At 36.5% G+C, this 23,308-nt stretch overlaps 1 protein-coding gene across 2 annotated transcripts in view; it reads right to left on the reverse strand.

Moving 5' to 3' along the window:
- Positions 1–240: 240 nt before the first annotated feature.
- Positions 241–23,308, reverse strand: part of NTN4 (netrin 4) — a 113,825-nt gene continuing 90,757 nt past the window's right edge. Inside the window, exons 6-10 of one of the 2 annotated variants that reach the window (XM_059186564.1) lie at positions 18,924–19,137; positions 18,463–18,575; positions 10,174–10,242; positions 7,145–7,315; positions 241–1,662 (exon numbers count right to left, since the gene is read on the reverse strand). In XM_059186564.1, coding sequence (XP_059042547.1) covers positions 1,526–1,662; positions 7,145–7,315; positions 10,174–10,242; positions 18,463–18,575; positions 18,924–19,137 — 704 coding nt within the window. In that variant the 3' untranslated portion in view covers positions 241–1,525. Of the gene's footprint in view, positions 1,663–7,144; positions 7,316–10,173; positions 10,243–18,462; positions 18,579–18,923; positions 19,138–23,308 lie in introns of both variants that reach the window. The other variant, XM_059186563.1, reaches the window with a different exon arrangement.

Consider the following 23,308-nt stretch of genomic DNA (forward strand, 5'->3'; position numbering starts at 1 on the left):
ATTGCTTTTTAAAAAGTAAATGTAGTATTAAAATGCACTGCATCTGATAAAAGTTAATGTCCAAAATCTACAGAAACTAATCCCGTCTGAATTAGCTTTCACTCTATTGCCACACCCCAGAGTAAAAGAGCAGAAATACCAGGCCCTTCATTGATTTTATTAATTTGAGGATTTAGGTGTGCGTTCCCTTATTAAGACAAAGTAATCTTTAGCAGAGTTGATCAGGAAATGAGACAAAAATCAGGAAATCATATTCCTTTATTACATATATGAAATATAAAAAAATTAACAGAGCAATATATATATATATATATATATTTTGCAAGTCCACAGGACCTCAGGAAAAAAAAATATGTTCTGTATGTGAAGTTAATCTTATGGCACTGTGGCTTAGTTTTGTATATTCAAGTACAGAAGAAACTGTATGTATTGTGGTTGTGCACAGGTACAGAAGATGGCTAATAAAGATAACTGTTATTTGGTGAACTATCACATACATTGTGTCAAAAAAATGAGTAAATACAATGGCCATATACTGTTAATAAAGATACGGAGGAAGCTGTTTCAACATTCAGGTTTAAATACTAAACACAAAAATAAACACAAATTCTGTGTCTACAATAATTTTTGCCATGTATACACGTGCATTGCAAATAAATGAGTTTTAAAAATGTAAAGTCCATTTCCTCTTCATGCAAGCATATTGCTACACTTAGATTTCTTCTTCCTCTTATTTTAAAGTCTCATCTTGTTTTTTAAAAAATTTTTCATCACGGCTGGTATCTGTGGAGTCTAACCTATAGCTGAGACTTCATATGCAAACATGTTCTCCTTTTAGGTTTTTTCCAAGTGTTCAGAGCTATAACATACAACTTCCTTTTGTCCACACATAGTGGCAGTGTTTCTGTTTCAGTAGGTTTTCTTACTCGCCCTCTATTTTTCTTTCTGTCCAACATGGTCTTCAAACTTTCTCAACACAAGTGGTAGGTAGTAAAGTGCTTTATACAAGGAAATACTATATACATGTGGGGAGGTTCCATTTAACACTCCGCAGACCAAAGTTCACACACATCACACAAAAGGCTCTTTTTTAAGAAAAACCTTTTTTTTTGATAGTAGGGTTGGGGAGTTCTTAAAACATCCTTGATTACTTTAAGTAGCACAAATATAAGTAGCATATCTGAAGCTGGAAGGAGTCCTTGTTAGATGTACTGCTTTTAATGGATTACTGCTAAATATCATACTGCTATTAAAAATACCCTTAATAGTTACGAATTACAGAATCAGTCCCATAAGAGGCAGGTATCAGTGGAGGATTTTTCATTTGTCTTTATGAAGCAAACTGTATTTAAATCTGGCCCCCCAAGAGACAGGTTAGACTAGGCCCATGCATTGGAATATTTCTATATATTTTGGCACTTTAAAAGTTCCAGTTTTGTTTTTGAGGTCTCCTTTCCATTAAGTTTGTGTTTCATACGTAGAGAAGTGCCATTATGTGCGCTATACCAGCTCTATACCTTTGTTGCTACTTGCACTCTCTTTTTAAAATATCCATGACTTTTCTTCCAAGGGATGGCTTCCAGTGCTGGACAAAACTTTTCATATTCACGACTAGTTTGCCTGTTCTTACATCTTCATGTCCTGCCACAAGGTATTCCAAACCTAAAAGAGAACAAAGTTAGGGGCCATATAGTATCAAAAATTATGGAAGAGGAGAGATGTGACTTCGGTGGCTTTATATGCACTGAAATAGGATCACAGGGAGTGACAGCTGGCTCTTGATAAACTTTTACAGTGTGATAAGTGGCTTACATGTATTATTTCATTTATTTATTTATTAAAAAGATTTATTTATTTATTTGACAGATCACAAGTAGGCAGAGAGGCAGGCAGAGAGAGAGAGAGAGGGAAGCAGGCTCCCTGCCAAGCACAGAGCCCAATGCGGGGCTCTATCCCAGGACCCTGGGATCATGACCTGAGCCGAAGGCAGAGGCTTTAACCCACTGAGCCACCCAGGCGCCCCTGTATTATTTCATTTAATCTTGAAAATAACCCTATGAAGTAGGTATTACTGTTTTCTTGTTTCACAAATAGGGAAACTAAGGCTCAGCAAGATTCAAAACTTATTCAGTGTCTACAAGTGAATAGTAGCACTCTGACATAAGCTCAGGTTTGTTGAACTGTAGAATTTTTACTCTCTACTGTTACCACTCTCTATGGTAAAGAAGTGAGGATTCTATGGTACTTAGCATACTGCTATAAAGTGGTATTTCTTGGAAACTCACCATGTGTCGAAGTGCATATTAAGGAGGATTTTATAAAAGTGAAACAACCATTTGGGAAAACATATTGGAAGAAAGTTATGAATAATGCAAAGTAACACATACATCCTATAGAAAGTCAATGAGTTTTTGGAATACGGGATGTTTGTTTGTCATATTAAATTCAAAATTCATTTTAAGGCTTCAAATAAAAATTTTTGGCTAATGTACAGAATAATCAAAGGACAGTCTCATTACTTATTAATCTCCTTCAGTTGGTATTTGTTATAATATCAATATTGGTATTTTGAAACAATTTTCTTCAATGTTATAGGATAAGCAAATAAGTAATTATGTTTATAAAAGAAAACTTTCCAAGATAAAGAGACATAAACTTTAAAACTTAAGAGAAAATAATAGATGTTAAAATTAAACTGAAAGTATTAATTTAAACTCATGGCTTTATAGGTATATATATAAATTACTATATATTAATAAAATAAAAATAATATATATACACATAAATATGTGTATATATTTATACATAAATATGTATACATATGTATACATATATTTATACATAAATATGTGTATATATATATATATTTGTTGTTGTTGTTGTTCATCCACTGAAATGACCTGGAAAAAAGGCATCCCAATACAATAAACACCTATAATAGACATATTGTGGTATCTAATTAAACAGTGCTCACTAAAAACAAAACAAAACAGAACAAGGCTTCTTGCAGAAATGCTACTGCAGGTCCAGGACAGGAAGATACAAGGTAGCATGGGGCATCTTACTGTGCTAAAAATCAAGGAAGCTCTCAAAGATTAATTGGGATCATTGTAAAAGGGCAAGGGAGCTAGCAAGAAAGGGTTACAACTTGCTAAAGCTGTGATAATTTGAGCACCCAGGAACATAATGATTGTATCTATCAAAACATACCGAATCAACAAAAATCCGTAATTCCAAAATGATACTTGAAAAAGCTTAATTCAGAGAAAAACTAGTTTGTCATCTTTTGAAACAACTGTTAAAATCACCCCTTACTTTGAAAGGTAAGCATTTTGGGAATTATGAGGAAAGAATTTAGCTTTTATCTTGCCTTTACAATAGAAAACATACTGAACGGTAACCTATAGCCCAGCTTGAAAAAGAAAGTCCCCTTACAGAAGAATGTCAGCTAGTGAATGAGGAGAATCAGGAAAACATTGTTTCTCAAGCTCTAATGAAATTACTGATTTAGGAAGGATTACCTGTTGGTGGTAACATCATTAAATCAATGGCCACTGGGAAACCGGATGTTTGTATCATGACCAAGTAACACCACACTTGTTATTTTTTAGTCTCAAAAGGAAAAAACGAAACTGCCCAATGGAGGGATCAGACTGTCATCACTCTAACCCCAGGGTCAAGTTTAGCAACGCTGATGGTGGATTATCCAGGTCCTATGCATCTCATCTTCTGATATGATTTAACATGAAGTATCTACCCAGCAGTATCTCTAATGGATTCTAGTCAAAATGTTTATCTTGAATCTGTCAAGATTTTCCTTAGAGATTACAAGAAACATAGGAGGTAGAGGGACAAGCTAAATGACACCACGAGGAACTAACCAGACAAATATAGAAGGTAAAATAATCTACAGAACACTTGGCCTGGATTCTTCAACACTAACATTTCTTCAACAACAATTAAGAAAGGAACTGTGCTTGAATAAAAGAGACTTAGGAGACTTAAAAACCAGATATAATGTGTGATGCTGGATTGAACACTGACAAGGACAAACTAGTTCTAAAGAACATTTGAGACCAGCTAGGAAATTGGAATATGGTCTGAGTATTAGGATATATGAAAATAAACTATAATTGAAGGCAATGATCACTAACTAAATAAAGTAGGCTACAGAATGGAGCATACTATCATTTTATTTTGGTTAAAAAGTACAATATATACATGCACAGAGAAAGGCCTTGAAGGATTTGCACTAAGCTATTAACAGAGAGAAGCCCTGGAAGTAAGAAATATGAAGTTTTAAATTTTCCTCTAAATTTTTATAATGTACATGTGTATAGCTTCTATAGTGAGAGGGTTTTTAAGAGTATTATTAAAAGAAATAGCTATAATGGTGTTTTCAAAAAAAAAAAAAAAGGAAAATAATGGTAGAGATTTTAATTAACACCGGAGAGCACAAATGTAAGATGGACCATAAGGTATTTAAATTATTTGAAGAGTAACCTTAGCATCTGCATGAAAAAGAATCCCAATGTTTAATTAATAGACTAATTAAATATAATGATCTTGATATTGTTTGTAGCATACAAAGTAATAAAATCCTCATATAAAAATACAACAAATAATTTTTAGGAAACTTCATTGTTAAGTTTAGTATTTTAAATGAATTTACTTTTTTTTTTTTTTTTTTTTTTTTTTTTAAAGATTTTATTTATTTATTCGACAGAGAGAGATCACAAGTAGGCAGAGAGGCAGACAGAGAGAGAGAGGAGGAAGCAGGCTCCCTGCTGAGCAGAGAGCCCGATGCGGGACTCGATCCCAGGACCCTGAGATCATGACCTGAGCCGAAGGCAGCGGCTTAACCCACTGAGCCACCCAGGCGCCCCTGAATTTACTTTGAAACGATAAAAAGAACACATCCTATAGGAGTTTGCCACTAATTTAAAGTGTGAATATATATTGAACTAATAGAAATGATACTGTGTGAATCCACTAATTAGGGAGCAGCATGATGCCAAAAATTAGCATGGGAAACAATGTTATCTGTTGTATCACTTACTAGCATTTACTTTTTACTTTCCTATTTTTTTGCTTTCGACATCTACTTTACTACCTGTTTAAGGGCACAAAGTTTGTTTCCATAGAAAAGGGAAATGTACTAGTTTAGGGCTAGTCTTGATATTCTAAATTGATTGATGAATGAGTAAATGTATGTATGAATGTAGGAATGAATGAATTTCCAGGGTTGCCAATTAGATTGTTCCTGTTCAAAAAGTAGCAGAGGAAGCTAGTTGGCATGTAAGGTTTCCGAATTTTCTTATCAGCTTTCTTTGGCCCTAGCTATTGAACTTGTAAAAATGGGAAAACAAAGTGAAATGAAAGAGTGTCTGGTTTTGCTTTGGCAGGTTCCCGTCTTTTCTTCAAAGTGAGTAAACATGTTTTTAAGGATTCTTTGAATAATTGCACGTATGTTTTCAATTGTGATGAACTCAGTTGATTCTTTGACTCTAGCAGAAATATAGTTCACATCCTGGAGGGTGGCTCAGATGCTCAAAGCTTTTTCATTTTTTTTCACTGTCTTACTAAAAACTGGGCAGATTATTTTTTCTTTTTTCAAGATAGTAAAAAGTGCTTATAAGAAGAGCCTCTACACACAGATTATTGGGAAGTAGAACTTAAATTAAGGAATCTTCATTTCTTATGTTCAAAATCTAAGATTCTGATTACTTCATTTGTTCTTCATAAACATATTTATTATTTAAAACATGGTTTCCTTTTCCTTATTAAAATTCAAATGAATTTTTAAAATATTAAAATGGTATAAAGGGATGTAAGAGATTAGTCAACAGTCAAAAATCCAAGAGTTTTATATTTTAGGTTGTTTAGGTTGGGGGGAATATTTCATTGATAGTTTCATTTTTTTCTTTGTCACTCAGTTATCTCTTTCAGTTATTAATCAAAGACCACAGTGACTTCTTATAAACATAACTGGGATTCCCTGGACTTTTATTGAAAAGGAATTAGATACAAAACATAAATTATGCACCTGTATTAGCAATGCAATTAAGACACAAATGGCAACTACATGAAGTGGGAAATATGGAGGATTTTTAAAAATATAGTTTTTTTAAGACTTTATTTGTCAGAGAGAGAGGGAAAGAGAGAAAGAAAATGCAAGCACAAGCAGAAGAAGGAGGTGGAGGGAGAAGCAGGCTCTCCACTGAGCAGGGAGCTCCACAGGGGGGTCAGTCTCTGGACTCCAGGATCATAGGCAGATGCTTAATGGACTCTAAGCCACTCAGGTGTCCCCCAAAATATGCTTGTTTTAATAGAACTTATTATCTGGGTACTATGTTATTATTTTGGTACTAGTGGTAAGTCCTAGAGATGCTATGATCAAATATCTAAATCCCATCCTCAAATTTAATAAAGGAGACAAATAAGCAGCTTATGACACAGTATGAAAGTTTACTTCTAGAGTGTGAAGGTTAAGAATCGCACACTAACTCACTGGCTCTTCCACTATAATTACATTTAAAGATGCAAATTCCCTTAATTTCAAGATTCTCTAAGATTCTACAATGGTTTGTTGTTGTTGTTTTAATTTCTGCTGTTTCTAATTTGAAGCCAGAATGATCGTTTAATGAAAAACAAAATGATGAGAATTTGAGAGTTGTTTTCTATCCAGGAGACACAGATGCTTCTCATGCAATTGTAAAAAATGAATTCAATATTATTTGCACAGATGGAATTTTGCATTTGAATTTCCCCTGGGAGCAAGTTCTACCCAGGGCACCATAATAGGACCTTGCTTTCAGGTGAAGTGTTTGTTAGTGGCCTCTAAATTTATGAAAGTGTTTTCTATGCTACTGGCACCTGGAACCAAGCTGAGACTTCTCTTTTAGGACAGAAAATACTATACTGCTGGATTTTAAAATATTTTATTTTCATAGAACATGTGGAAGAGAATAATTTTTTGATGTCAGTTCAAAAAATTCCATTTGGATTTTGCCCAGAATTCAGATGGTGAAAAGGAGAGATACTTTTGGTGAGTTTATTTCAGTTGTGGTTTAGCGAATGTTAAGACAAGGAGCAAATCAGCAGAGACAAAGTATTTATCAAGCTAGAAGAGTCTAATGCTTACCAGGATTGAGGATTGGACAAGTGCAACCTCTGTTAGTCCATGATTCTGGATATAATGTTCGTTTTCCTCGTAAAATTTTCAATTTGGTAGATTTTAAAACTTTTTTTATCTTCACATTGACCTCAGCATGAGATCCTTTATCGTGAGCTGATAAAATCTTTATTTTTAAAACTGTAACAACATAATTCATAACATCAAAATGCATAGAATTTCATATTGCTTTTTGAACTTGTAATGACTTAAGAACGCATCTCAGAGTATAATAAAAAAATTAATTAATGATGATGGAAATTTGCTTTAAAAATCATTAAGCTCAATTTGATGAGCACTGAGTAATATGTAGAACTGTTGAATCACTGTATTATACAACAGAAACTAATATAAAACTGTATGTTAACTATACTGGAATTTTTAAAAATCTCAAAAAATCATTAGGAAAAAAATCATTAGGCTCACTAACTTTTCCATTGGTTTCACCTTATTTATCTATACTAACTATACTCTTCCTTCTTAGACATTTTCAATTGCTGTTTCCCATATCATTATGCTAAGAGATTATCAGCCATTTGCCTACTTCAAACATAGTCCTAGACACATTTAGCTATCAAATCCAAATAGAAAGAAGATGTATAGGAAGTAGAATGTTTTATATTTAGATTCTGACTATATTTTACTCTGTGGTTCATTGTGTATTTAAGTTACATCAAAGAACAAACAAAATGTTACTACAGAATATATTTTATATATTCTAAAGAGATTAAATAATTAAATATTGATTATTTAATCTCCTTCCCTGGATGTAAAATGCAAGCTGACTGGGGTTAGGGTGGCTGTCTTTCCACATGACGGCAGAGCTTCAGTATTCTCTATAACTCATAATTCTATTATGCTCTGCTCTTCCATCTGTGAATTGGATGTGGCTGGGGATTAAGGAGTGGAATAATTTGGGGTGGGGAAGAAAGTACACCTAAGGAACACTGGTTGTAGTGTTCTATATAGTCAGAAGAGTTTTTACGTTCTCAACTAAACCTTGATGGAAAATTTTGTGTATTGAGGGAACCCTATACTGGTTGGTCCCAATTCCTGAGAATAAGGTTGTCAGATAATAGCTTTTTTTAATAGAATCACCAAATTTTAGACTTTTAATGGGTCTTAAAAGTTCATCTAGTCTTGTTTTATGTTTGAGGGAGCAAGTTTTAAGAAATTAATTGAACTTCCCAAATTTGCATGACCAGTCAGTTAGAGGTAGAATTTGGACTGGAATCCCAATAAGATATACAAATAAATGAAGGGTATGTAGCATAGTGCCCCACTCATGGCTAATGCTCAATGAATGTTCACTATTGTTTTTCTACTAGATTATATACTCAAAGAGAACTGGGACCTCATCTACTCACTATTATAGCTTAATAAGTATTTGCCAAAGGAATAAACAAATGAATCAGTTTTTTTCCCCCCATTAGTAGAATGGGGAGGGAGAAACCATTTTTTTCCAAGTCTGTAGGTATATTACATCTAATAAGAACAAGGTATTTAATTACATTATTAAGAGTGTCCAAGTTTTCTTTCTTTCTTTCTTTTTTTAAATAAAGATTGGGCTCTCTGCTCAGCAGGGAGGCTGCTTCCTCCTCTTTCTCTGCCTGCCCATTGTAGAGCTCAATTTCAGGACCCTGAGATCATGACCTGAGCTGAAGGCAGAGGCTTAACCCACTGAGCCACACAGGCATCCTGAGTGTTTTCTTAAGCAGAAAAGAATACAGTTGTATTAAAAGATGCCAGTGAAGTTGTTTGTAAATTTAGAGAGCTAATAAATATATGTAATAGTCAAAACCAGTTGATATTTCCACTAACCTGACTACATTTGAACTAAATTGTTATTTTTTTTTTTTTGCTTTTGATAGCAAATACCATTTTCTCTGAACTAACTTTTCTTTATTGAGCACTATACATTTCAAAAATTTTCTTCTATTATTTAGCCAAGTTGTCAGGTGAAAGCAGGGAAATATGTAATTTTAGATAAGATTTATGAGGTTTTTAACATTTACTTTTTTATCTTTTATGAGATTAAATACAATGTTATCAAGAACCTAAACACTTGGTTTCAGAAATCGTGACTTAAAATTTTCTCTTCATTGAAATGTGTCTTTCAGGCAGTACGAATTATGGAACAATAAAAAGCCTTAAATACTAGTCAGGAATATGTTGGCAAGATAAGGCATCTAATTTGCTTTAATAGTAAACATAAAGCCATTTAGAATTTGAAGATAGTAACAGTCTTTACTTAGGGCAATGACATTTTCCTTTCTCTATATTTTCCTGGTATTTGAAAGGTACAGGAGTCCAGAATATACAGAGAGGGCCGGGAAGAGGCTTGGATAGGCAGCTAAGCTCAGTGCTCCCCAAATATATATCCTCTTTCTTCCCCCTACCAGTTACTGAGGATATAGTGTGTGCTAGATATTATCCTGTCTGCTTTTCAAAAATCCCATCTTATGGGACAGGTGGCATCATCCCTATTTTACAGATGAAGAAGTCTGGAGAGGTTAAGTTACCCATGCAATAGACCAGAAATCAAACCCATACAGGTCTGAATCCAAAATTCGAGCTCTTAATCACTGTGAAATAGTGTTTGAACTGATTTTTCTTAGTATTACTACATGATAACTGGCACAGATTACTACTCAAAACTGGTATTACTACATGAAACTGGCACAGGAATCATTTTAGTGGCCAGAGACTTCCCTTTTAGATTATAACACAAAAAGCATCCACAAGAAAAGATTATGGATCATGGTTTTTCATTTTTTGTTACTTGCCTCTTTTGCTTATAGTAAGATGGGCTTGCCTTTGCTCAACCAGCTTCCTGCCCTCACCAGAACAATCAACACCATCTTTATTAAGTATTATTATATAAGACTAATGCTTTAATATATTGAGAATGCCATAGACTAAGCTTCCCAATTCCTAAAAATACTCTTTGTACCTGGTTTGAATAGATTCTTAGAAGCATTCAAGGACTTCAGACTTACCATATGAATATTTCATCCCACAGAATGCCTTGGAGTTTCCTAACACCTGTTCTTTACATTCACATTTACCTACAGAAAATAAATGAAAAATGGTGTTAGTTATTTAGAAATGAAGAAGAGAAAAAAAAACCCAGCAAGTACACCCAGGTATCATAACTCATTTTTTAAACGGAAGTATAATTAACATACAGTGTTATCTTAGTTTTCGGTATCAGGTTGTAGAACTCTTTAAGGCTTGAGTGATTCATACACCATAATCCATAAATACTAAGAAACCATAAAAAGTCATTCAAACAAAGTAGAGTCACTTTCTAAATTGAATTAGTTACCATTCAATAAGGTATTGACTTAAAAAAAATAGAAGTAGGAATAAGGGTATATTTTAATGCTTATAATTGATGTTATGACAGGTATAGTCCAGTATTAAGATTCCATGCTAATGGAAAAGAATAACTGAATAGATAAACTAGAGGAAAGACAACTGTCTTTTTACAATTAATGTTCACCACAGCAAAAGTCAAATATAGTGAAATAATTGAGCAAGTCCTTTGAAAGTAATGCCATCCAACTTAAAAGTATTTATTGAGCACCTATTATGTACAGGACATAATGCTATATACTTAAGAATATATAAAGATGAACAATAAACAATTCTTGTCTGAAGGCTTATAATTCAGCAAGATGAATAAAGCAAGTGTACACACAGTGCTAAGTGTTCTAAGAGGGGTTCGATATGCTTGGGTGGGAGGGTCACATCTTGGGAAGGTGGGAAAAGGCTACATGGCCGAAGAAGGTTTTGAAATGGACTCTGAAGAATAGGTCGGGTGCTTTCTCCCAACAGTTTAAATAATGCATGACAGTTATTTTGTATCAGACATTTGCCAGGCCCTGTAGAAGACTTTCAAAATACCTTTGACAGAGTCTATATATGGCATTCTCATTGATTTATCTGCTTCCTCTCTAAACTGTGATCCTTGATGATGACAGTTATGACTTATTTATCTTTATATTCCTAGAACCCAGAAGGGGTAGAATTTCCCTTCTTACTTACTTAACAATTCGATATAATTTTATCATCCCTCTCCTTCTGCCCTCATGCATTGCATTTTGTAGGCATCGAGTGGCATGGAAGTTGGTAACACTTACTAAGGAGCAGTTACTGTGTGCCAGGCACTATTTTAAGTGTCTTATATTTATTTACTCATCGAAGATTCTAACAGGTAGAGATTTGACAAGAATGTAGAGATAAGAGAGTGAGGAAATAAATGAAAGAGAGAAGAGCTGAGTGTGTTCATGGAAAAGTCAGTGGTTCTGTTTTCCCTGGATACAGATTGAATTGTGGATAGTAGTAGGTACCATGGAGGACCTTGATTAATAGGCAGTTAAGGCCTGAACTTAATTTGTTAGAGAAAGAGGATTTTTTAAAAGATTTGAGTATAGGTCACACACAATGTTACATTAGTTTCAGGTGATTCAACAAGTTATATGTTATACTGTGTCTCCACAAGTGCACAAGTGTAACTATCATCTGTCACCACGCAGTGCTGTTAAAATACCATTGACTATATTCCCTATGCTATGCCTTTATTCCCATGATTTACTAATTTCATAAATGGAAGCCTGTATTTCCCACTCCCCTCCACCCATTTTGCCCATTGATAAAGGGGAATTTTCAAAGCTTATCAGATTGAAGAAATTACATGAAATAAGACATATACTGTATCAATAGTACTGAAATGGAGAGAAAATGGAAGTAGAGACTAGTTAGAAGCTGATGAAACTGATGATAGCAACAGTAACTGAATTGAGCGCCAACCACAAGCCATAAATTATATACGGAACGTTATGATCTTGTTTAATATTCATAATAATCTAATGAGATAGACATTATTAACAAATGAAAAAATAAACAGAGATGTTAATTAGTTTGTCCAAGGCAACATAACTAACAAGTAGAAGAGCCAGATTTTTTGCCTGGGTTTGGGAGAATCTGAAGCCCCTGATCTTTCCACTGTACTGTCTTAAGTCAGATGAAATGTGGCTCAGTTGAACTAAAGAGGTGGCTGTAGGTCTAGAGAGGAAGAAATTTTAAGGGAGGCTGCAGACTTAGGGTCTAAAAATCCTGTCAATGGATTGGAAGAGGAAGCCAAAGGTTGAACTTGGAGTTTTCCTGTTACCTTGGAACCAAGGTGACAGAAGATTGAAGTATTACTAATGGAAATAAGGAAGTTAGGAGGAGAGCACTGCAGGGGTGTACAAGTTAAGGCTTTTTGTTGCAATCGTGGTTTAACTTAATTGTTGAAGGGATATGGAGTAGCTCACAGAGAGGAGAAAAAGCTGAAGAACCAGAACTTAGAAAAGGCATGAATCAGGAGAGCTGCAGAGATGTAGGTAGCAGGAGCTGTTGTGCAGCCCCTTTCGTGGATTTGCCTTTGGAATCATGAACTGGGATCACTTTCAGATCTTGTCCCTTTCAGCTTAAGATTTAAATTCCCGGGAGAGCACATCTGATTAGCCGGGCCAAAACTGTATTAAATGGAGGGTGGGGAAGTGTGGCTCCCCAGAGCAAAATTGGGTTGAGCTACCACAGAAATAGCAGGAATAAAGAGGAAATGGATCTGGTTAGGCAAAAACAACAGACGTCTAGTACGGGGAGAATATAATGAATTAGAGTTGCTGACAAAACATCCACGTGGAAATGAGAATATGATTCTGGTGAGATGAGGTTGGGTAGACATGGTGATGTGGCAAATAGTGACATATTGGCTCTAACTAAAGCTGCTCTAGAAACTAGAGAATGAGATATGCAAGTGGAAAATCACAGTGGAATTAAATAGTGGGAATGAGAAACCTGAGGTGCTTAAAATTATCTGCCGTGACTTGTTAAATAATATTGCATATAATCTAAACATGGCAGAGAGGGTTACTCATTCAGATATTGGAGTAACCTAAGTGGATAGCCTGTGGCCTTTGATAATTCCACCAAAGCTGGAGAGTATGGTAACTACCTTGCTAAAAAACCTGATGCAACTCCAAATGGTATATATTATTACTCAACTGATGGTTTTCTTTGTAGTCCTTCAGCCAATTAGAACATACAAAGTTCTGTTATTTGAGGATCTTTTTGTGGTCGTTTTCCAATACTCCTTTTTCATATGTTAAGAAATCAGACATTAAATTTTTTTTCATAAAGATTACCATTGTAATCATTTTTTTTTTAAGATTTTATTTATTCGACAGAGAGAGAGATCACAAGTAGGCAGAGAGGCAGGCAGAGAGAGAGAGAGGAGGAAGCGAGCTCCCCAACAAGGAGAGAGCCCGATGCGGGGCTCGATCCCAGGACCCTGGGATCATGACCTGAGCTGAAGGCAGAGGCTTTAACCCTCTGAGCCACCCAGGCGCCCCTGTAATCATTTTTTTAAAAGATTTTATTTACGTATTGTGAGAGAGATTGGCGGGGAGGGGCAAACAGGGTGGAAGGGGGAGAGAGCCTTTTGCGGGGCTCAATTTCATAATTCTGAGAGCATGACCTGAGCTGAAACCAAAAGTCTGATGCTTAACCAACTGAGCCACTCAGATGCCCCTAAAATTTGTTTTTGAATGAATCTTTGTTGATTAGGCTTTAACCCAGATGTGTTTTCTTAAAGGAAACCTGGAAGGGAAGAAAAGAATACTATTTACAGTTCTGTGGTACTGGTTAAAACCAGATTTCTTGTATAAATTCTGTAGAACTATTTAAAGCCAGTTTTGTTGTACAAGCTCTATGGTACTAATTCAAGCTAGATTTGTTGTACAGGAGGTAAAATTTTACATCCAATGTTCTCTGTCTCCTAAGAAGTAGTAGAAGTTAAGGGTATCTTGTTGGTATAGTGCATTATATTTCTAGTTTGGGAAACTTATGGTAGGTAAATAGGTAGGGAGGCACATATATTTGAGAATGAATCATGCTGCTTCAAAAACTGATTACCCTTCTTTTTCTTTTGTTTAAAAAAGGTGCCACGAGCACAGCACTATTCTATACCCAATGGGAATACGGATATTTAGCAGGAAACCGAACAATGGCTTCCTCAAACTGGAGCTCTTCCAGATAAATTTCAGAGACTCTCTAGGGGTATTACAGACCTAACAGCTGTTGTGGATGTGAGTCTAGAGTGATTCTGATGCCAGCATGTTATGTGCTGAGTTGGTGTGTTGCCAACTCCCTAGTAACATGATTGGCTTAATGTATGTCCTATGGTCCTAAACACTTGATTTTTACAGATTTGGCTTGGCAGGCAAAGTTGAATAATTATGAAAACCATTGTGTTAGAAAAACAGAAGAGAAGTTTCAAAAATGGTTAAAGTTAAAATTACAAAATTCGGACTATTTAGCATTGAGGCCAAAAATAAATGGGAAAGATTTTTCTTTTTCAAATGCTAAAAAAGATAAATATGACTACTTTGTATTCCTTCATCTTTCCCACATTCTAAACCTAAAATGAAACCATTAGGAAAATGATCATAAGATTATGTTAGGTGAAAAAAACCATGACACAGAATTGTAAGTACCAGTGTTTCTCAAATTTGGGTTCTTGATTCTTGAAGAGTTCATAAGTTTTCTATAAGAGTATATTAAAATTGTTGTTTCTTACTCTGCCCCAGTGACCCTGGTCTCCTTGTTGACCTCAGGGCTTTTGCACTTGCTGTTTCTTCTGCCTAAACTCTCCTCCCTCTTTTATCTGTATACCTCTCTTTCTCTCTTTTTTAGTTTAGTTTAGTGTTTTGTTTTGTTTTGTTTTTTAACCTCATATGTCACCTTCCATAGGATTTCCCTTGATCACTTTTTTTTTTTAAGATTTTTATTTATTTGTTTGACACAGAGAGAGAGATCACAAGCAGACAGAGCAGCAGGCACAGAGAGAGTGGGGGAAGCAGGCCCCCCCCAATGAACAGCGAGCCTGATGCGGGGCTCATTCCCAGGACCCTGAGATCATGATCTGAGCTGAAGGCAGAGGTTTAACCCATTGAGCCACTCAGTTACCCGATCACGTTTTTTTATAAAAGTATGCCCCTCCTGGCCACTTATCATCTCTTCCCTGCTTTATTTCTCTATTGTATTAGACAACATGACACTAAATATTTTACTTATTTATTAGTTGTCTTCTAAGAAGACAAGAATGTAGGCTCCTTGGAGCCTGGGTTTTTTTTTTTTTTTTTTTTTTTTTAAATCTGTTCTGTTCTCTTTTTTTTTTTTTTTTTTTTTTTTAAAGATTTTATTTATTTATTTGACAGAGAGAGATCACAAGTAGACAGAGAGGCAGGCAGAGAAAGAGAGAGGAGGAAGCAGGCTCCCTGCTGAGCAAAGAGCCCGATGCGGGACTCGATCCCAGGACCCTGAGATCATGACCTGAGCCGAAGGCAGCGGCTTAACCCACTGAGCCACCCAGGCGCCTTGTTCTGTTCTCTTAATGTATTTACAGTACTGGCATACATTATGGGTATTCGATAAATATTTGTGGGGTAGATGAATGAATTTATAAGGAATCACTAATTAGTGAGAAAATGACAAAATTGGAAATACACAGAGAAAGAGACCTAAATAACGAAGAAAGTGTGAAAAATTACTAAAACTGTTAGTAATCAGAAAAATACAATTTAAAATGGCGAGGCCCCAGTCCATAATCATCAGATTGGCAAAAGTTGAGAGATTTGGTAATGTTAACTGTAGAAGCCCAAAAATATTAAATGAGTTGAGAATTGCGTCAGCATTAGTGAGGTAGAATAGTGCTTGGTCCCTTGTGTGTGTTATATAAAAATTTGTTAAACAGGGGCGCCTGGGTGGCTCAGTGGGTTAAGCCTCTGCCTTCAGCTCGGGTCATGATCCCAGAGTCCTGGGATCGAGCCCCACATCGGCCTCTCTGCTCAGCAGGGAGCCTGCTTCCTCCTCTCTCTCTGCCTGCCTCTCTGCCTACTTGTGATCTCTCTGTGTCAAATAAATAAAATCTTTAAAAAAATTTTTGTTAAATAAATACAAAGTATCAGTGAGGATATGAAGCAACAGGATGTCATACTTTGCTGGTAGAATGCAAATCTGTATAACCACTTTGGAGATCTATTTGGCAATATTGGTAAATTTGATAAAAAAGCACACTTGTGACCCAATAGCGGCTGGGTTATACCCTAGGAGAAGGATCAACAAACATTTTCTATAAAGGGATAGATAATAAATGTGTTGGGATTTACAGGTTAAGAGACAAAGTTAAAGATACTATGCAGGTATTAATTTTATTAACTATTTAAATGATAACTATAAACATTAGAGCAGGTATCTTGTGCAGTGTAGACAAACAGTCAGCAGGCCAGATTTGGTCTGAGTGCTAGTTTGCCAGCCCCTGCTCTAGTGAAACTCCTTAAATTCACCAAATCACATTTAAGAGAGCATTTGTTGGGGCACCAGGATGGCTCAGTTGATTGTGCTCCCTGCTGGGTTGGGAGTCTGCTTGTCTCTCTCCCTCTGCTGCTCCCCCACCCTCCGGGGCTAGCTTTCTCTCAAATAAATAAATAAAATCCTTTAAAAAATTATTTTAAAAAAAGAACATTCGTTGTAGCATTACATATAACAGTGGGAAATTGAAAATTAATAATATCCTAAATGGCAAACAATGAGAGGATAAAAAATGTCATATTCAAATAATAGAATGCTTAAATCTAAAAAAATACATATTCAGAGCAAAGAAAAGTTTTAAAGGCCTAGGTAGGTTATTACATACATGCAATTTTAAAAACACTTTCTATTTATAGAAGTAGCAAAATAGTAAAAACATGAAAGTTCATGGAGTAAGGAAGGCTAGTAAATTTGGAGATTGGTGCAGGTCTTCAAATGTATCTATAACACTTTAAAATTTAAATAAAAATATGAAACAATTATGGCAAAACTTAAAATTTGGTAACATTAACAGGTGTGTAAGTGGGTGTTCACAATACATATTTGGCATTTGTGATGTTTGATAAAAAAATTTTTGGTGAACATTTCACAATACATACAAATAAGGGGTCATTATTATGTTGTACACCTAAACTAATAAGTTATATGCCAACCCACTAAAAATGTTTTTAAAAAATTTATTATTAAGTTTCCTTTGGATCATTTGGGAAGCACTTTATAACCAAATGCTTACACAAGATTTCATGCCCACATTTGTGTTTGTGTTATGGAGCAAGTTGGTGCTGAATAGAACAACTTGCCTTTCTACAAGAAAAGAATAGAGGCGGGATGAACACAGAACCCATGTATTCACACCAATATCACAGCATGCTCATCCAACAAAGAAACAGATAAACATCATAAGAAAACCGAGTCAGAGGAAAGAGTATAGAGATTTTTTAGATTTAAAGAACCATATTTATGTAGGAAAGAGTGTCTTGGCTTCAGTAAAAATCACTTTTCATATTCAAGTAATGAATTTTATTACTTGAATATTATTATATATTATTTATTATATATAATATATAATAACTTATTTTACTATATATTATTAATAATAGTATTTATTCAAATAATTTTATCTGAATTTTATTGGTTTTGTTATTTGGCTTGTAAAATTATTTTTGTTTTCTAGTTGCAAAAAAAAATAAAACATAAGGAGTTCGCCTTAGCTTTGTGTATATTAAGTTATGCTAGGTCTGTAATAATCTTTTTCCTTTAAATGAATTTCTCCACTTCCAAACCTGATATATTCAATTAGCTCTCACCCCAGTAAAACAGTATGTTGTAGAGAGGGAAACAAACCAAAAATCTAATGGTTTGGGTAATGAGATTTGATATTTTTTTACTGTGGTGTTTTGCATTTTCCAGATTTTCTATACTAGTTAGAAATGTTACTCTAGGGACGCCTGGGTGGCTCAGTGGGTTAAAGCCTCTGCCTTCGGCTCAGGTCATGATCCCAGGGTCCTGGGATCGAGCCCCGCATCGGGCTCTCTGCTCAGCGGGGAGCCTGCTTCCTCCTCTCTCTCTGCCTGACTCTCTGCCTACTTGTGATCTCTGTCTGTCAAATAAATAAATAAAATATTAAAAAAAAAAGAAAGAAATGTTACTCTAATAATCAGAAAATAAACAAAATCTTGTTAAAATACTCTTTGGCTCTCTCTAATGGTTTTATGCTTGTCGGCAGGGGTGTCACTACTTTATTAACCTCAGAACTAATGAGTTCCCTTGCTAGGATCCAAGGGTTATTTTCTAATTTGTCATGAATCACTGTGACTAGAGACTAGACCTGGAAATATGATAACTGGTTATAGCCATTGTCTCACCTGAGTGTCGAAGTGCAGAAAATCCTTGCTCATCCTCCCACTCCCAGGTTGGTTCGCTTTTATTGTGCATGGGATGGAAGTGAGGAATTTCATGATACCAGTCTATGTCTGTGCTGCTAATAAAACAGAAAATGATGAAGTTAAGGACTTTCTTAGAACTTGAATGAAATGAACATATATGTGGAGACTTAAACCTAATCGGGTACCTTCCCATCCTTTTAGTTTTCAGAAATAGTGTTTTAAGGGCCTATTATTAAGAATAATTTATTCTGCAAAATGAACCAGACCATTTCTAGAATCCTGCGAGAACAAGTTACTCTGCAATTTGACAAAGATTCTTAAAAATACGGTGCAAATACATTTTTGCTCCACTGACAGCATGTAAGATTTTCCAGATCACTATCAGATTGTCAGAAGAATCTGAATGACACACGGACAGAGCAAGAGCCATGAGCATTCACCTGCTGATGCAGTCTCCTGTGAGGGGGTCACAGCTCCCTGCGCAGTCACAGGGCCTGCAGCCATAGTCTCCGAAGCCCCAGTATCCCACCATACACCTGTCACAGTGTGGTCCTGCCACCCCAGGCTTGCAAGGGCAGTCACCATTGCTGGGGTCACAGAAGGTTACTGAGCTGAAAGGAAGGACTGCTGATCCGACTGGATGACAGGAACACACTACAACAGAGAGGACACACAAGGATCAGTGAGTAACTGGTTATCCGTGACCTGGTTTCCCTTCACCACCCAGCATACCTCTGAGGTTCCCCTGTTAGACAGTTGGTATATGCTCAGAGAATGAAAACTAATTAAATTACAGATGAGAAGATAAAATCAGGAAAGCACACTTGCTGCAAAATGAACTACATTGTTGGGGTGCCTGGGTGGCTCAGTGGGTTAAGCCTCTGCTTTCAGCTCAAGTCATGGTCCTGGGGTCCTGGGATCGAACCCCACATCGGGCTCTCTGCTTGGTGGGGAGCCTGCTTACCCCCACCCCTCTCTCTCTCTGCCTGCCTCTCTGCCTACTTGTGATCTCTGCCTGATAAATAAATAAATAAAATCCTTTTAAAAAAATGAACTACATTATTTATTCTAAATTAGAGGGTGTTAAATATGAATGGATTTTGCTTGGGGTGTTGAGAATGAATCAGCAAAGAAGACAAAGAGGGAGTTAGGCAGAAAGGAAGATAAATCAAGAGAGTATGGTGTTCTGGAAGCCAAACAAAGTTTCAACATCAGGTAGGCCACATCAACTGTTTAAATGCTGATAGTCCCCAAAAGATGGGGATTGGGAATATATTTTTGCATTGGACAAAATGAAGAGCATTGGTAACCTTAATAGGAAAAGTTTCACTCTACTGATGAGTGGTGAACCTATCTGAAGAGAACTCAGAAGATGGGAGTAGAGGAATTTGAGCATGAGAACAGACAGTTCTTTTGAGAAGCTTTTCTATAATGGCACAGAAAACTGAAGGGGGATATGAATGAAAGTGATGGTTTGAGGTTTTGTTTTGTTTAAGATGAGAGAAATTGCAACAGGTTTGATGTTGATGGGAATGATCCAAGAGAAAGGGAAAAATGGATCACCTGAAGAAAGCTGGGAGCATTGTTGGAGGGATAGTTAAGCATACTGGGGTAAGGCAGACAGACAGGATCTGGTGCAGAAGAGAAAGTGCTGGCCTTGGGTAGGAACATGATCAGTTCATAGTAACAGGATGCAGGGCACAGCTTATGGACTCAGATGCAGGAAAGTGGATACATGCAGGAGTGCAAGCTGGGGAATTTTTCTTCTGGTTCCTTGTAGTTTCTGGATGAAATAGTAAGCAAAGTCGTCAGGCGAGAGAGATGAAGAGGGGCAGTGGGAGAGTGAACGAGAGACACAGAAAATGAAGTGTCATTTCCAGGCACATGAAGGCTACACTTGAGATCAGTAGTCATGAATTTAGAGGGGTGTAGCTGAGCAGGTTCAGGTTTGAGATGGAAGAAAGCTGGATTTAATCGGCACAGTGTTATGGCTGACTATGTGCCCTCCAGATTCATATGCTGAACCTACGCTCCACTGTGATGGTATCTGGAAGTGGGAGCTTTGGGAGCTTTGGATGTGGTCTCAGGGGTGATAAGATTCGTGCCCTTCTATGGGGAAGAAAAGCGCAGTACTCTCTTCTCTGTGAAGGACGTGACGCTAAGATGAGAGGTTGGCAGTCTACAACCCAGAAGAGAGCTCTCAACAGGACCCAACTGTCCTGAAGGGTATCTAGATCTCATGGAGATTTCCTGAGGCTGAAATGGTTTTAAATGAAATTACTTCAGCAAAATACGTAGTTCAATCTGATATCTACTAGGTCAGTTCTTCCTGCTAAATCTTCTCAACTGAAAAGATCTCCACTTCCTTCTTTATCCCCTTGGAAACATTTTCTATTGATCTATTCCTTTGTCATTAAAATAACAGTTTGGCTTGGGGCGTCTGGGTGGCTCAGTCGTTAAGAGTCTGCCTTTGGCTCAGGTCATGATTCCAGGGTCCTGGGATCAAGCCCCACATCAGGCTCCCTGCTCAGCAGAAGGCCTGCTTCTCCCTCTGCCTGCTGCTCCCCCTGCTTGTGTATGTGCTCTCTCTCTCTCTCTTTCTCACTATCAAACAAATAAATAAAATATTTTAAAAAACGGGAAAAAAACATATAATCATTTAAAAAAAAAACAAAAAAAAAACAGTTTGGCTTCAATCTGGCTTCAAATCTCTACTGGCTGTGTGACTTTTGGCCGATACCTCGCTTCTCATTTGCCCAGGTTCCTTGTCTTTAGAACAGAAATGACAACTGTATCTATCCTTATGCAGTTGCTATACGGGTAAAAGGAGATCATGCTTGTAGTATATCACTACATTAGTGTTGTGTCTGACACATGGTTAATTAATAGTGAACCAACAACTTAATTCAATAAATAATTCTTATGGAGATATAGGACCTATGCTTGTTTAAGTAATGGTGCCAGCCCTTAAGGAATTCATGGTCTTGTTGGGGAAAACAGAGGAGTCAATAAAACTTTCCATACACTCTGACTAGGTACTCTAAAGGAGGCCTGTGCATTCTAAGGGAGCACAGAAAAGAGATGACAGGCTGAGGGAATCACATGGGGATTCTTTTTATTTTATTTTATTTAAATTCAATTAATTAACATTTAGTGTACTATTAGTTTGAGGTAGAGGTCAGTGATCCATCAGTCTTATATCACACCCAGTGCTCATTACATCACGTGCCCTCCTTAAGACCCTTCACCCAGTTTTCCCATCTCACCACCTCCCTCCCTCCCTTCCAGCAGCCCTCAGTTTGTTTCCTATAGTTAAGAGTCCCTCATGGTTTTTCTCCCTCTCTGATTTCATCTTGTTTTATTTTTCCCTCTCTTCCCCTACGATCCTCTGTTTTGTTTCTTAAATTCCACTTATCAGTGAGATCATATGATAATTGTCTTTCTCTGATGGACTTATTTTGCTTAGCATAATATCCTAGGGTATTATGTGCCATCCACACTGTTGCAAATGCCAAGATCTCATTGCCAAGATTTCATTTTTGAAGGCTGAATAATATTCCTGTGTGTGTATGTGTGTGTGTACACATATGGCATCTCCTTTACCCATTCATCTGCTGATGGACATTTGGGCTCTTTCCATAATTTGCCATGGTGGACATGGCTGCTATAAACATTGGGATGCAGGTGCCACTTCAGATCACTACATTTGTATGTTTGGGGCAAATATCTAGCAGTGCAATTGCTGGGTCATAGGGTATCTCTATTTTCAACATTTTGAGGAACCTCCATGCTGTTTTCCAGAGTGGCTGCACCAGCTTACATTCCCACCAGCAGTGTAGGAGGGTTCCCCTTTCTCTGCATCCTCCCCAGCATCTGTTGTTTCCTGACTTGTTAATTTTAGCCATTCTGACTAGTGTGAGGTGGTATCGCATGGTGGTTTTGGTTTGTATTTCCCTGATACCATGTGATGTTGAGCATTTTTCATGTGTCTGTTGGCCATCTGGATGTCCTCTTTGCAAAAATGTCTGTTCATGTCTTCTGTCCATTTCTTGGCTGGATTATTTGTCCCCAAAGGGTGTTGCATTTGGTAAGTTCTTTACAGATCTTGGACACTAGCCCTTTTTCTGATAAAACATTTACAAATATCTTCTCCCATTTTATCGGTTGTCTTTTGGTTTTGTTGACTGTTTCTCTGCTGTGCAAAAGATTTTTATCTTGATGAAGTTCCAATAGTTCATTTTTGTCTTTGTTTCCCTTGCCTTTGAAGATGTGTCTAGCAAGAAGTTGCTGTGGCTGAGATTGAAGATACTGCTGCCCGTGTTCTCCTCTAGGATTTTGATGGATTCCTGTCTCACATTTAGGTCTTTCATCCATTTTTTAGTTTATTTTTCACATGGGGATTCTAAGGAAGGGGTTATTTAGATACCTGAGCTGATCCTAAAAGATGAGTAGGAGTTGGCAAGCTGTGTGTAGGTTTTAAAGTATATGGTAGTACAGAGAGGTCAAATCCTAGAAAGGCTTGAATTTTCTATTAGAGTAAAAAATAATGGTGGCAATGGGAAACTATATATTACAATAGCGGGAAATCCAAGACCTCTTTCATCTGGCTCCCCTATCTGCTGTCAAGAACGAAGATGACTTTGGAGGGAGAAGATAGGCGGTTGTGTATTCCAGTCTTAGATATGCTCCCCATTGCATTTATTTTAAATAATTAAAACAAAATTTAATTGTGGTAAAAGACACATACCACAAAATGTAGCTTCTTCACCACTTTTAACTGAATAGTTCATCATCACTGCATTTTATGTGTCTGCATTATACGTGG

The sequence above is a fragment of the Mustela lutreola genome, chromosome 8 (genome assembly GCF_030435805.1).
Source record: "Mustela lutreola isolate mMusLut2 chromosome 8, mMusLut2.pri, whole genome shotgun sequence".
Lineage (NCBI taxonomy): Eukaryota > Metazoa > Chordata > Mammalia > Carnivora > Mustelidae > Mustela > Mustela lutreola.